Here is a 13,731-nt window from a genome sequence, read left to right on the forward strand (position 1 = left end):
GGTACATACATATACATTGTGCCCCTGTACTCAGCACTGGTTAGGCCACACCTTGAGTACTGGGCCAGTTCTGGGCCCCTCAGTTTAGGAAAGATGTTGAGTTGCTGGAACATGTCCAGAGAAGGGCAACAAAGCTGGTCAGGGGTTTGGGGCACAAGCCCTATGAGGAGAGGCTGAGGGAGCTGGGGTTGTTTAGCCTGGAGAAGAGGAGGGTCAGAGAAGACCTTCTTGCTGTCTACAACTACCTGAAGAGAGGTTGTAACCAGGTGGGGGTTGGTCTTTTCTCCCAGGCAACCCGCAGCAGAACAAGAGGACATAGTCTCAATAAATTCTTCATAGAAAGAGTGATTGGCCATTGGAATGTGCTGCCCGGGAGGTGGTGGAGTCACTATCACTGGAGGTGTTTCAGAAAAGACTAGATGGAGCACTTAGTGCCATGGTTTAATTTATTAGATGGTGTTGGGTGATAGATTGGACTTGATGATCTCGAAGGTCTTTCCCAACCTGGTTAATTCTATTCTATTACCAAACCTATGTAGCCCTCATGGATTTATTTCATGGTTTTATCCTCACTTCTAATCCTCTGTACATCAGCATTCATATACTCCAGCCTTCTCTAATGGTTGTCCCTTTGCCAGCACACGAGCAAGTCACCATAACTAACAGCTGAACTACAGTCAGAACTTCTTTCTCCCCAAGGACAAACACAAAGGCAAACCAGCTACTATTTTCGGAGTCCCATTTCACTAGGAAGGTCTCAATAACTGTAATGCATCACATACTAGACTCCTGCCCAGCTCCAAATATGCTGCTGCAGATACTATTTCTTATGCAACACAGGCCAAGATTTCAGCACTGACAAACCATTTCTGCAAAGTGTGTGGCTGGCAAGGCTTCAACACTTTTCTCTGCCCCTATGAGAATCAACTCCAATTATGAAAGATTAAAAAAGGCTACAAAGTGCTAGGTGTACAGCAACAGATATTAAAATGAAAAGCATCCAGAAATTATTTCAAAATGGACAGAGAATAAAAGAGAAGCATCTTTTGTTCTCCCATGAAGAAACAATAGACAAACTCTTTAATGCATGTGAAAGTTCTTTATTTCTCCCTCTCTCCCCTCTGAGACAGAAGTTTTCCTGCTTATCCATGTCACTTCACATCAAGCAGGCTCTCACCAAGGAGAGAACTCAGCAGGGGAAATCTTAGTTAAGCTCTTTGTGGCATCTCTCTACAATCAGCAGGCTGAAGGTTGCTAATTTCCTTCAAGAATTCTAAATAATCAGGCTCTGATCTCAGTGGTGCTTGCGAGCAAGACAAACATAAGTCAGATCCCAGCAGACAAGTGAAATCTTGTGTATGATTCTAACAACAACAGGCCCAACAGAGGCACGCAAACATAAAAGGAAGGTTTCTCAGGAAAGGCACAAGAAGAAATGATCCAGCCAGTTTTCCTCCTCCTGGTTCAGATCATTAAGTCATCTGACCTCACTGTAGTTGCGTCACCGGTATCATCTGCCCAGCCAACAATCTGCTTCCCTGGAAGATTTCTTGGTCCTTGGTTTTAATGGGAATTCCTGAAGAACAAACTAAGCCCTTACAGGTTGCCACTGGAGAATCTGTCATCAAATGAATGAATAAGGAAGATCCAAGGCAGGTATAGAATAAACCCCTCTCTATTCTATTCCCAAAGTCATGGCAGTCTGGGGAAGTCCCCACAGACTGGAAAAGGGGAAACATTACCCCCATTTTCAAAAAGGGTAAGAAGGAAGAACCAGGCAACTACAGGCCAGTCAGTCTCACCTCTGTGCCCAGAAAGATCATGGAGCAGATCCTCCTGGAGGCACTACTGACACAGAAGAATAGTGATAGTGAAGAGGTGATTTGGAACAGTCACCATGGCTTCACCAAGGGCAAATCCTGCCTGACAAACGTAGTGGCCTTCTATAAACAGGTGACAAAATTAATAGATGAGGGGCAAGCAACTGATGTTGTTTACCTGGACCTGAGCAAAGCCTTTGACACTGTCCCACACCACATCCTGGTCTCCAAACTGGTGAAACATGGGTTTGATGGGTGGACCACTAGATGGATAAAGAACTAGCTTGATGGCCACACCCAAAGGATGGCTGTCAATGGGTCCATGTCCCAGTGGACGCCAGTGACAAGTGGAGTCCCTCAGGGATCAGTCCTGGGACCAGTCTTGTTCAGCATCTTTATGGGTGACATGGACAGTGGCATTGAGTGCACCCTCAGCAGGTTTGCTGATGACACCAAGCTGTGTGTTGCAGCAGACATGCTGGAGAGAAGGGATGCCATCCAGAGGGACCTGGACAGGCTGGAGAGGTGGGCACAAGCCAACCTCATGAGGTTCAACAAGACCAAGTGCAGGGTCCTGCATTTGGGTCAAGGCAATCCCAGGCACAAATCCAGGCTAGGCAGTGACTGGCTGGAAAGCAGCCCTGAGGAGAGAGACTTGGGGGTGCTGGTGGACAAGAAGCTCAACATGAGTCCTCAATGTGCACTTACAGCCCAGAAAGCAAATCAGATCCTGGGCTGCATCAAGAGAAGTGTGGCCAGCAGGTCAAGGGAGGTGATTCTCCCCCTCTACTCAGCTCTGGTGAGACCCCACCTGGAGTACTGTGTCCAGTTCTAGAGCCCCTATTACAAGAGGGATATGGACATGCTGGAACATGTCCAGAGAAGGCCCACGAGGATGATCAGAGGGCTGGAGCACCTCTCCTGTGAGGACAGACTGAAGGAGTTGGGGCTGTTCAGTCTGCAGAAGAGAAGGCTCTGAGGTGACCTAATTGTGGCCTTCCAGTATCTGAAGGGGGCCTACAAGAAGGCTGGGGAGGGACTTCTCAGGATATCAGGTAGTGATAGGACTAGGAGGAATGGAATGAAGGTGGGGAGATTCAGACTGGATGTGAGGAAGAAGTTCTTCACCATGAGAGTGGTGAAGCCCTGGAACGGGTTGTCCAGAGAGGTGGTTGATGCCCCATCCCTGGAGGTGTTTAAGACCAGGCTGGATGAGGCTCTGGCCAGCCTGATCTAGTGTGAGGTGTCCCTGCCCATGGCAGTGGGGTTGGAACTAGATGATCCTTGGGGTCCCTTCCAACCCTGACTGATTCTATGATTCTATAATCAGCCTTGAAGAGCTACAGAAACTATGTTTGTTTTGTTTTACAGGAAACACTGAAATACATACATGGTATTTTCTTTCCTGTCCTTGTCTCAGGATAGACAGACATCACAGTTGCACTCACCTTAATCTGATTTATTGAAGAAAATTTCATTGCCATTCCCTGTGAAAAATGCATCTAACAGATATCAACACTACCTCTTCATCTTCAAAATGCATATTGTCAAAGCATCAGATGAAAGAAAAAGGATCTGGCAACAATACAACCATACTATGGACCGAGGTTGCAGAATTCATCTTATACTCTTATTGAAGAACATGGAATGGAATGGGGGAGGGGTAGAGGAAAAGGCAGACTTAAAATTATCATCTAGGCCACTGCCTGGCCACTTAAGCAGACCAAAAGTTAAAGCACATTATCAAGGGCATTGTCCAAATGCCTGTTTAACACCAACAGGCTTGGGGCATCAATCAACCACCTCTCTAGGAAGACTGTTCCAATGTTTGACCACCCCACCCCTCCAGAACAGAAATGCTTCCTACTGTCAGGTCTGAACCTCCCCTGATGCAGCTTTGAGTCACTCCCATGCATCCTGGCACCAGATCCCAGAATGATCAGCACTTTCTTGCCCACTTACATCCTCCAGAAAGCTGTCTGAGGATTTTGTCTGAGAATCCCTCCTCATCTTCTCATGGACTCACTCCTCTTTTTCCACATAAAAATGCCCGAGAATCCTGGCCCTCCAGTCTCCCAGTAATAGGATGACAGCCAGCAGAGCTTCATGAAGTTTGTAATCTACCTCAGTACAGTTTCCCTATTTGCCTACGCCACCAATTACAGAGGAAAGGAGGCAGTGTAGTACGACATGGGAGTCAGGTGTTAATACACCCTTTGCTTTCACACAAACCTATGAATAAATAAGCAACAGCCAGTGAAAAACATTACAGTTAAATTCCTCCAGGAACCATTTCAGGTCCTTCTGACCTAGCTTAAGAAAAAAAGCACTCCTAATATGCAATGCAATCATGAAATCACTGTGATTGTCTTCATTTAGTGAACTGGCACAGGAACAGCAAAGTGACCAGTGCTGTAGTTTAGATGCAGACAGCAGCTGAGGCCCACACAGCTGCTCACACACTCCCCTCCCATCTGCAGCCCTGGTGGAATGAGAAGAAAAATCAGGAAAACACAAAATCCCTGGGGTTGAGACAAGGACAGCTTACTAGAACAACAGAGAGAAGAAAGAAACAACAGAAGTAACAATAATACAAACAAAGTAACATATAAAGTGAGTGATATAATATACAATGACCCCACTTAAACAGTCAGCAACAAAAATCCCAGCCTGACCTGGCCAGCCTACTCCTCCCTCCCCTTATATAGCAGGCATGAAGTCAGTACAGTGTTGAATATCCCATTGGCTGGTTCAGCTGCCTGTGCTGCATGGAAGACCTCCCAGCTTCTTGTGAAGAAAATTAACCCTGTTCCAGTTGATCCCGGAACTACCAAATCACGCTGGCTACACACCTATGCCATTGTCTGCTGGTGTGGCAGAGTCAGAGGTACAAAATATCTGTTTGCTGTCTCTGTTACTTGTGTGGAAGAAGCAGCAGCAATTTCAAGCCTCCTCTTGCTATTTTCTTCCTGTCCTACGCAGTTAAACAGCATCATGACTGCATTTCACCTCTATGGCTTCTGCCACTGTCAGACAACAAACTGAGTGACTTTCACAAAGGATGCTGAAAGGTCTGAGGAACACACACATACAAACAAAACCAAAACAAACAAAACCTAAAAACAACAACAAAAATAGAAGCAAATGGACCAAATAAGATAGTATTTAGTACTGCTTTTCCTGGACCACAGTCCCTGCTGCTAAAGAAAGGGTCAAGAACTTCACCTTGAAGAAGTCAAGGATTTGCAAAGACATTTCAAATTTGTCAACTGCCAGGCAAAGATTGCTGCCAACACTAGTGGCAAAGCCTTTCACTGCACAGAAGCAGTGGGTTTCTGCGGACCCCATGTAACAAGTCAGGCAAAAAACACATTCTACTTCAGCAACACAATAACCTGCCAAACCTATTTCACAAAAATCTAAATCCCCTAGTTACACAGACTTACAAACAAATAGCATAAATGCCTCTCCTTAATTACTGACTTATCTCACTTGCCTTTCAAAACACCTTAATCCTTTCATCCCCTCTGAATGGCAATACTCCAAAGGAAAATAAATTTGATTGTCCTATGCCAGCCCCATACAATGTAATGTCTGGGGAAGAGTGGCTGAAAAGCTGCCTAGCAGAGAAGGACCTCAGGGTGCTGTCAAAAAACATTTAACTGTGAGCCAGCAGTGTGCCCAGGTGGCCAAGGACAACAACAGCATGCTGGCTTGTATCAGAAATAGTGTGGCCAGCAGAAACAAAGAAATAATTGTCCCCCTGTACTCAGCACTGGTGAAGTTACATCTCAAATAACATGTTCACTTTAAGGCCCTTCACTGCAAGAGGGACACTCAAGTGGTGAAATGCATCCAAAGAAGAGCAACAAAGATGGTGAAAGATCTAGAACAGAAAACTTATGAGAAGCAACTAAGGGAAATAAAGTTGCTCAGTCTGGAGAAAAGGATGGTTAAAAACCTTCTCGCTCTCTGCAATTACTTGAAAGGATGTTGTAGCTAGGTAAGAGTAAGTTTCTTTTCCCAAGTAGCAAGTAATAGGACAAGAGGAAATGGCCTCAAGTTGCACCAAGGTAGGTTTAGATTGGATATTAGGAGAAATTTCTTCACCAAAAGTGGTGTAAAACACTGAAACAGCCTCCCCAGAGAAGTGGTGAAGTCACCGTCCCCGGATGTATTTAAAAGATACGTTAAGTGTGACACTCAAGGACATGTTTTAGTGCTAAACTTGGCAGCACTAGATTAATGATTGAACTCAGTGATCTTGAAGGCCTTTTCTAGCCTAAATAATTCTATGGGGAAAAAAGAAAATAAGAAGAAAACAAACAAACACATACCCACACATGTGGACAGAGTGGGGAGGGTTCAGAGAAGGGCTAGAAAGATCAAAGGACTGGGAAGCCTGCCATATGAGGACAGGCTGAGAGAACTGGCTTTATTCAGCCTTAAGAAGACTCAGGGGAGACCTTATCACAGTGTTCTATAAAGAAGATGGAGACTCCTTTTTAAGAGGGTCCACCACAAGAAAGACACTGAGTTGCTGGAGTGCACCCAAAGAGCAACAACAAAACTAGTGAAGGATCTAGAGCACAAGACTTATGAAAAGCAGCTGAGAGAACAGGGCTTGCTTAGTCTGGAGAAGAGGAGGGTGAGAGGAGACTGTACATTTATCTACAACTACCTGAAAAAAGGTTGTAGCAAGGTGGGGGCTGGTTTCTTCTCCCAGGTTATAAACAACAGGATGAGAGTAAATGGCATCAATTGGCATTAGGAGGGGTTTAGATTGGATATTAGCAAATTTTTCTTTACTGAAAGGGTGGTTAAACATTGGAACAAGCTTCCCAGGGAAGTGGTGGAATCACTGTCCCTGGAAGTGTTCAAAACTGTGTAGATGTGGCTCATAAGGACATAGTCTAGTGGCAGTGTGATATTAGCAGTTGGACTCAATGATCCTGATACACCTGCTGCAAAAGGTGGAAGGGATCCTAGCACATGAGCTATCAGGGCTCAGTGAAAGAGGTTTAAACTAGATTTTAATGGGGAGTGGCACAAAATCAAGCTTCCTAGGAATAAGCCTGAGAACAGCACACCAATATTTGAAGGGTGGTGTGCTAGAGAGGGCTTTTGCTTCTGCCTACATGGAAGCAAAGAGACACAAGGGTTATTTATGGGTTAGTAACCACAAGAAAAACTGAGAACAGTCAGGTAGGGATTAGGACTTCTCCCTGTAAAAGGTGGTGGGACCATTAGACCAACACACAGCATGGACAACAAAGAGGAGGAGCTGGAAGCCATAGTGCATCAAGAAAACTATCATATAGTGGCAATCACAGAAACATGGTGGGATGTCTTACATGGCTGAAGTGCCATAATCAACAGCTACAAACACTTCAGAAGAGATAGGAAATAAAAGAAAGGCAGTGAGGTAGCTCTGTACGTCAGGGCCATTGGATGCCTTGAGCTTAATTATGGTGATGATACAATTGAGAGATTATGGATAGGAATCAGAGGGAAGGTGAACAAGACAGGTATCCTGGGGGGAGTCTATTACAGGCTGCCCAACCAGGAGGAAGAGACAGATAAAATATTCTGTAGACTTCTGAAGGAAGTCTCACATTCACTTGCCCTTGTTCTTGGGAGGGACTCCAACTTTCCTGACCTCTGCTGGAAATATAACACAGAAGACAGGGAACAGTCTTAGAAGTTAGTGTGTGAAGGATAACTTCCAGACACAGCTGTTTGTGAGCAGAGAAGGACTTGTGGGTATTGACGTGGTTGGGGGCCATCTTGGGTAGAGCAATCATGAAACCATAATAGAGTTCTCATTTGCTGAGGAAGTAAAGAGGGGAGTCAGCAGAACTGCCACATTGGACTCCTGGAAGGCAGACTGTGGCCTGTTCTGGAGACTGGCTTGTCAGAGTCCCTTGGGAGGCAGTCCTGAAGGGCCAAGTAGTCCAGGAAGACTCAACATTCTTCAAGAACAAAACCCTGAAAACGCAGGAACAGGCCATCCCTACATGCCAAAAGACAAGTTGGCAGGGAAAAAGGCCAGCCTGGCTGAACAGAGACATTTAGGTGCATCTCATGGAAAGAAATAAGAGTTTATGGCAATTGGAAGAAGGCACAGGCCACTCAGGGGGGCTAAAAAGATATGAGGCAATGCTAGGAGAAAATTAGAAGGCCCAAAGCCCAACTGGAAATTAATTTGGTTTCAGCTGCTAAAGCCAACAAGAAATGCTTCTACAAATGAATTAGCCACAAAAGGAGGCCTAAAGAGAATCTCTATCCATTTTTCTGATGCAGGGGGAAAGACAGTGGTCAAGGATGAGGAAAAAAGACTGAGGTACTCAATACTTTCTTTGACTCAGTTGTTAGTAGTAAGACCAGTTGTTCACTGGGTATTCAGCATTCTGAGCTGGAAGATAGGGAAGGGGAGCAGAACAATGAGCCCCTAATCAAGAGGAGAGGGCTAGCAACCTGCTGCACTACTCAGACATACAGAAGTTTATGGGGCCAGATGTCATATACCCAAGGGTCCTGAGGGAACTGACAGAAGTGCTCACCAAGGCACTTTCCATCATTTACCAGCAGTCCTGGCTAACTGGGAACATCCCATCTGCTGGAGACTAGCAAATGTGACACATACCTACAAGGAACAGAAGAATGACCCAGGGGACTACAGACCTGTCAGTCATACCTCAGTGCCAGGGAAGGTCATGGAACCCATCATCCTGAACGCCATTAGGTAACACATGCAGGTCACCCAGGCGATCAGGCACAGTCAGCATGGGTTCATGAAGGGGCAGGTCCTGCTTGGCAAACCTCATCTCCTACAACAAAGTCACCCACTTAGTAGTTGAGGGAAAGGTTGCGAGTGTTGTTTATACGGAATTCGGTAAAGCATTTGACTCTGTCTCCTGCAGCATCCTCCTGGAGAAACTGGCTGCTCATGGCTTGGGTGGGTGGACATATGGCTGGGGAAAAAAAAAATGTCTGGGTGGCTAGGCCCAAAGAGCAGTGGTGAACAGAGTTAAATCTAGTTGGTGGCTGGTCACAAGTGGTGTTCTCCAGCACAAAGTTTTGGGGTCTAATCTCTTTAATATATTTATCAATGCTTTGGATAAGGGGGTTGAATATACTCTTGTAAGTTTGCTGGTGACACTAAGCTGGTAAGGTGTTGATCTGCATGAGGATTGGAAGGCTCTTGAGAAGGACCTGGACAAACTGGATTGATGGGATGAGGCCAGTTGTATGAGATTCAAAAATGCGACACCCCAGGTTGCAGACTTGGGGAAGAGTGGCTATTAAGCAGCCCAGCAGAGAAAGACCTGGGGATGCTGATTGACAGCTGGCTGAACATGAGCCAGCAGTGTGCCCAGGTGGCCAAGAAGGCCAAGAGCGTCTTGGCCTAGATCAGACAAGCAGGACCAGGGAAGCAATTGTTCCCCTGTACTTGGCACTGGTGAGGCCACACCATGAGTTCAGTTTTGGGACCCTCATTAGGAGAAAGATTTTGATGCTGGAGTGGGCTCAGAGAAGGGCACGAAAGCTGATGAAGAGCCTAGAGAACAGGTCTTATCTGGAGCAGCTAAGGGAACTGGTATTGTTTAGTCTGGAGAAAAGGAGACCGAGGGGAGACTTTATCACCCTGTACACCTACCTGAAAGGAGGCTGTACTGTGGTGAGTGTTGGTCTCTTCTCTCTAGTAACAACTGATAAATTGAGAGGAAATGGCTTCAATTTGTACCAGGGGAGGTTTAGACTGAACACTAGAAGAAACTTTTTCACTGAAAGGGTTATAGAATGCTGGAATGAGCACCCCAGGCAGGTGGCTGGATCACCATTCCTGGAGGTATTTTAACATATAGAGATATGATTCCCAGGGACACAGTTTAGCAGCAGACTTGGCAGAGTTAGATAATGGTTGGATTCAATGATATTACAGGTCCTTTCCAACCAAAATGATCTTACGATTCTGTTCACCCTTGCGAAAGCAAGCCTGTCACCTACCTGAGGTCTGGTGCTTTGCTCTCCTTCTGGATGCCAGAAATAGCAGATGAAAAACGTTCTGTCCCCATAATTAATGAAACAAACTGTAACCTTTAGTCCATGGCTTGCTGTGCCAGTCTGGCATGCTTGCATCAGCTTGAACTTTAAGAGCAGGCTGGATAAGGCTTTGAGAAACCTGGTCTAGTGGGAGGTGTCACTGCACATGGGAGGGAGGGTGGAACTAGATGATCTTTACAGTCCCTTCCAACCGAAGACATTCTATGGCTTTACGATTCTATGACTCCAATGGGAAAGAAGCATCCAAAAATCACCTTTACTTTGCATGATATAATTGGTTTTCCCCTTTGAAAGTATTTCTAATTTAGAAATATGTCTCTGCATAATAAATTGACATTTCTTGGATTTTACCACTCTGCATAGACTTTTCCTGTATTTAATAAATGGGCAAGTTCTAGCCACATTTTGCAAATACATTGTCATCTGGCAGAAGATCTGGCACCCTGGACAGCATCTTGGCAGGCATCAGAAACTCAGGCTTCACCAAAAGAGGCTTTTTTAATTTGCTCTCTTACCAGCTCCTACTGTAATGCAAATCTTGACCCTTGCATGCAACATTATGTTAGAATGAGTATTTGCCCACAGCGTATGTTGTTAAGGATGGGCAGACACTGCTTCCAATTCAAGTTAGTTACTAAGCCACAAGAAAATGGATGGATCTCAGTTGTTACTCTTTTGCTGCACACCTCCCCTCCCTGCTTTTAACCGCAGTCTTTAAGCAGTTACTTCCCTTTAGGAGATTCATGGATCTCCAGCTGCGGTGACTGCCAGGTATGCATGTTCACTTCTGTGCAAGCAATCTTATTCACACTGTAGCAAACAGTGAAAAATCTGCTCTTCTCCAAACTATTTTTCCTTCAAAAGAGGTGCTGAAGAATAAAGACATGTAAAACTGATACAATACAAACTGTTATCCTCTTTCATAGATACCTTCAGATCTTGCTATTTTCTGCAATCAAATTAGACTCTTTCTACTTCAATTTGACATTCCCGTTCAAAATACCCCAGCTAAAGCCTGAGTTTGGTGCTCTGTCCTTGACTGTGGGAATTTTATTCCCGTGGTTTAAAAAAAAAAAAGTTCCTTTGCTTTCAAAGACAAAAATAATTTTTTCCATGGCATGGGAGAGAGTCGTGCAGTAAATGCTGAAGCTGCATATGACATCAATAACACCCTCCATGAAACATCCCCACAGTGCTATGACTCTACAGTTTCTCCATAGGAAACCGAGCTGAAAATGCACGCATGAGATACCATACAGAACAGAATGCTCAGTACCACCTCACTGACTTTCTCTGAAGCCAGCTACTCCTGTTCCAAATAGCAGCCAACAATAGTCAGTATCATCTCAGTGACAACTTTCTTTTAACTAAATGTTCAGGCCAAGCAGCCCAGGAAGACAGCATAACTGCAACAAAACACAGGAATCTCATTCACAAATACTTCTGCATTGTTTTCATTTTCTCTCCCATATCACTGCCTTTTATATTTCCAGCTATTAGGCTAGAACAATTCATCACAGATGGAAGGAAATATATTGAAACCATATAAAAGGCTGGTCTCAAATCCAGGTATGCTCAGGGGGTGTACTCCATTACTATTTCCCTGCTTATTAAAATGAGCTCTCTCAATAGCAGATACAGAAGTTTCTGCACTGGCTGGCTTTTTTTTTTGTCAAGATGTTGACAAGAAAAAGGGGCCTCCTACACATAGAAAAAATGCTACTCTTTCTTTGGATTTACTCTGGCTAAACCTGCATTCAGTCTTTGTAACACCTGCCTCAGTGGCACAGCATGAAGCACGAGTTGTACACTGTATAGCAGGATAGGCAGCCAGCTGGAAGGGTGCCTGACTAGGTATGACCCAGGGCCTGCACCCTTTATGTGACAGGTCTCTCCCCTGACATGGGGTTTTGGCCTCTGCTTCTTGTTGCCCTCTCCACTTCAAACACTTAACTCCAAGATCATTAACTATAGCGTCAATATGCTCTCTGGGTCCCCAAACAGCTCTTCCAGACACAGACCACACCAGAGGCTCATAGCAATTCATCCCCTCTCTTGCCAGGTGTGAAGGGGGAGGAGTGTGTAGGATGTGCAAGGTCCTTTGTGCCAGCTGTACTTACCTCCTAGAGCTTGTTTCATAACAAAATCCATGGTGATGACTTAGGGTTGCTGCCCACCTTCACACTTCACATGCACAGAGACCAGGAATCCTTGGAGGGAAGCCTGAAAAGAGGCACAATCAAAAGAGGAATGGTGTATCTAAAAGGAGAAAAGGACAGGCCTTTCTCAGCTCTCTCCCCTCAGTTTTTCTCTCCTTGCAAAGAAGTGCAGGTGAGTTTTCCAACCCCTCATCCCTGCAGATGATAGCTTTGCACGACAAGGCACTTGGGAAGCAGAGATGCGTGATGGCAGGCTGGGAATGGGCAGGAGGTGTTAAAGAGTCACTGTGGTTCTCCCAGCCAGGGCAAGTGGCCAGGAGTGAGCCTGCAGAAGCAGCGCAGTGCTCCTCCCGGTTTGTCTTCTGCATACGGGCAGGAAGGAGTTAAGCCATTGAACTTCCACGTTTCTCCGCCTGCCTTTCACCCTCTAGGTTTTCGGAGGACCAGCTCCGGAGATGCTGCTCCGCCAGGGAAGGTCGAAGGGATATTTGAAAGTGAAGCGCTCTGCAAGTGCCTAGGAGGGCAAGTAGGGGATGCTGGGCGACGGATGCAGATGCAGCCCGGGCGGAGGGATAGAGAGCACCGATAAGGGGCAGGTACCCTCAGAAACCCCAACCAGATTACCCCCAGCGCAATGCGAGCTAGGGTTGCACCTCCTGAGAGGCCAGGACGGCTCAAGGTCGGGGGACGGCCGGGCCCCAGGTGCAGCGCAGCAGCCACGCTGCGCAGACTTCTGCTTCCCCCTGCCGGCCCCGGCCGCGGGAAGAAGCGGGCTCCGCTCCGGGGCACACTGCCACCCCTGGCCCGAAATTGGCTCCGGTACGGGGTCACAGACCCGTAGAGCTGCGCGGCACTCCAGCACCTTGGAGGACGAGGGCTTTCCCCACCCTGCGTGCCCATACCCCGCCTCTCCTCACTGTGTTTCCGCACGCCGGCCGGCATGGCACGGCCCGCCCGCCCCGGCGCCGATACCTCGCTCGGCGGCGGGTGCTGTGCTGTACCGTGCTGAGCTGAGCTGTGCTGTGCTGGCGGCAGGTGCCTGCTGCGGCTTCTCTCGTCTCCTAGAGGCTGTCGCCGGCGCCCGTGCGTCTGAGGGCTGCCGGGGCAGGGGCAGGGTAGGAGAGAACGAGTACAACCCTCCCTACTTTTCCCCCGCTCCCCTCTTTTTATCACAGAATTTCCGGACCATCCCACCGACACGGTTCCCTCCTTCCTCCTCCCCTCGTTGCAGGAGCTCGGCTCTTTCCCGCCCCCTCCTCCCGGCTCCCCCGCCCCTTCTCTGCGCCGCCTGCGCCCCGTCGCTCTCCAACTCCTCGGAGGGGCTCCACGCCCCATTCCCGGTTGTCTGCAGCAGCCAGGTGTCCTCGTGCCCTGTCGTGGGGGAAGCAGGGGAGATTGTCAGCCCCCTGGTTTATTTTGGGATTGTTTCCTTGCATCTTCTCGGGAGTCAGTGTGTGTATGTGCCAGGGGAAATCTCTGCAAATCCTACGAAAGAGGAAGGGTAGGAGAATGATCCGCGTCCTCTCTTCTGGGCCCTTTCCGCAGATATTCTCTCATCCCCTAGGTCTTAGGAGTTAGGGAGGCAAGGAAAAAGATGAGGAGGGAGCAAAGCCTTCTCCTCGTTCCTCCTACGGCTAGGAAGTTACTGCGGCCAGAGAAGGGTCGCCGGCTGTGCGGCTCAGTTC

General features: G+C 47.0%; 1 protein-coding gene across 2 annotated transcripts in view; it reads right to left on the reverse strand.

Moving 5' to 3' along the window:
- Positions 1–13,267, reverse strand: part of CPLX1 (complexin 1) — a 125,384-nt gene extending 112,117 nt beyond the window's left edge. The window contains exons 1-2 of one of the 2 annotated variants that reach the window (XM_054178508.1): positions 13,019–13,267; positions 12,008–12,110 (exon numbers count right to left, since the gene is read on the reverse strand). In XM_054178508.1, the coding sequence (XP_054034483.1) occupies positions 12,008–12,038 (31 nt within the window). In that variant the 5' untranslated portion in view covers positions 12,039–12,110; positions 13,019–13,267. Of the gene's footprint in view, positions 1–12,007; positions 12,147–13,018 lie in introns of both variants that reach the window. The other variant, XM_054178507.1, reaches the window with a different exon arrangement.
- Between the last annotated feature and the right edge of the window lie 464 nt (positions 13,268–13,731).

This window comes from Dryobates pubescens, chromosome Z (assembly GCF_014839835.1).
Source record: "Dryobates pubescens isolate bDryPub1 chromosome Z, bDryPub1.pri, whole genome shotgun sequence".
Classification (NCBI taxonomy): domain Eukaryota; kingdom Metazoa; phylum Chordata; class Aves; order Piciformes; family Picidae; genus Dryobates; species Dryobates pubescens.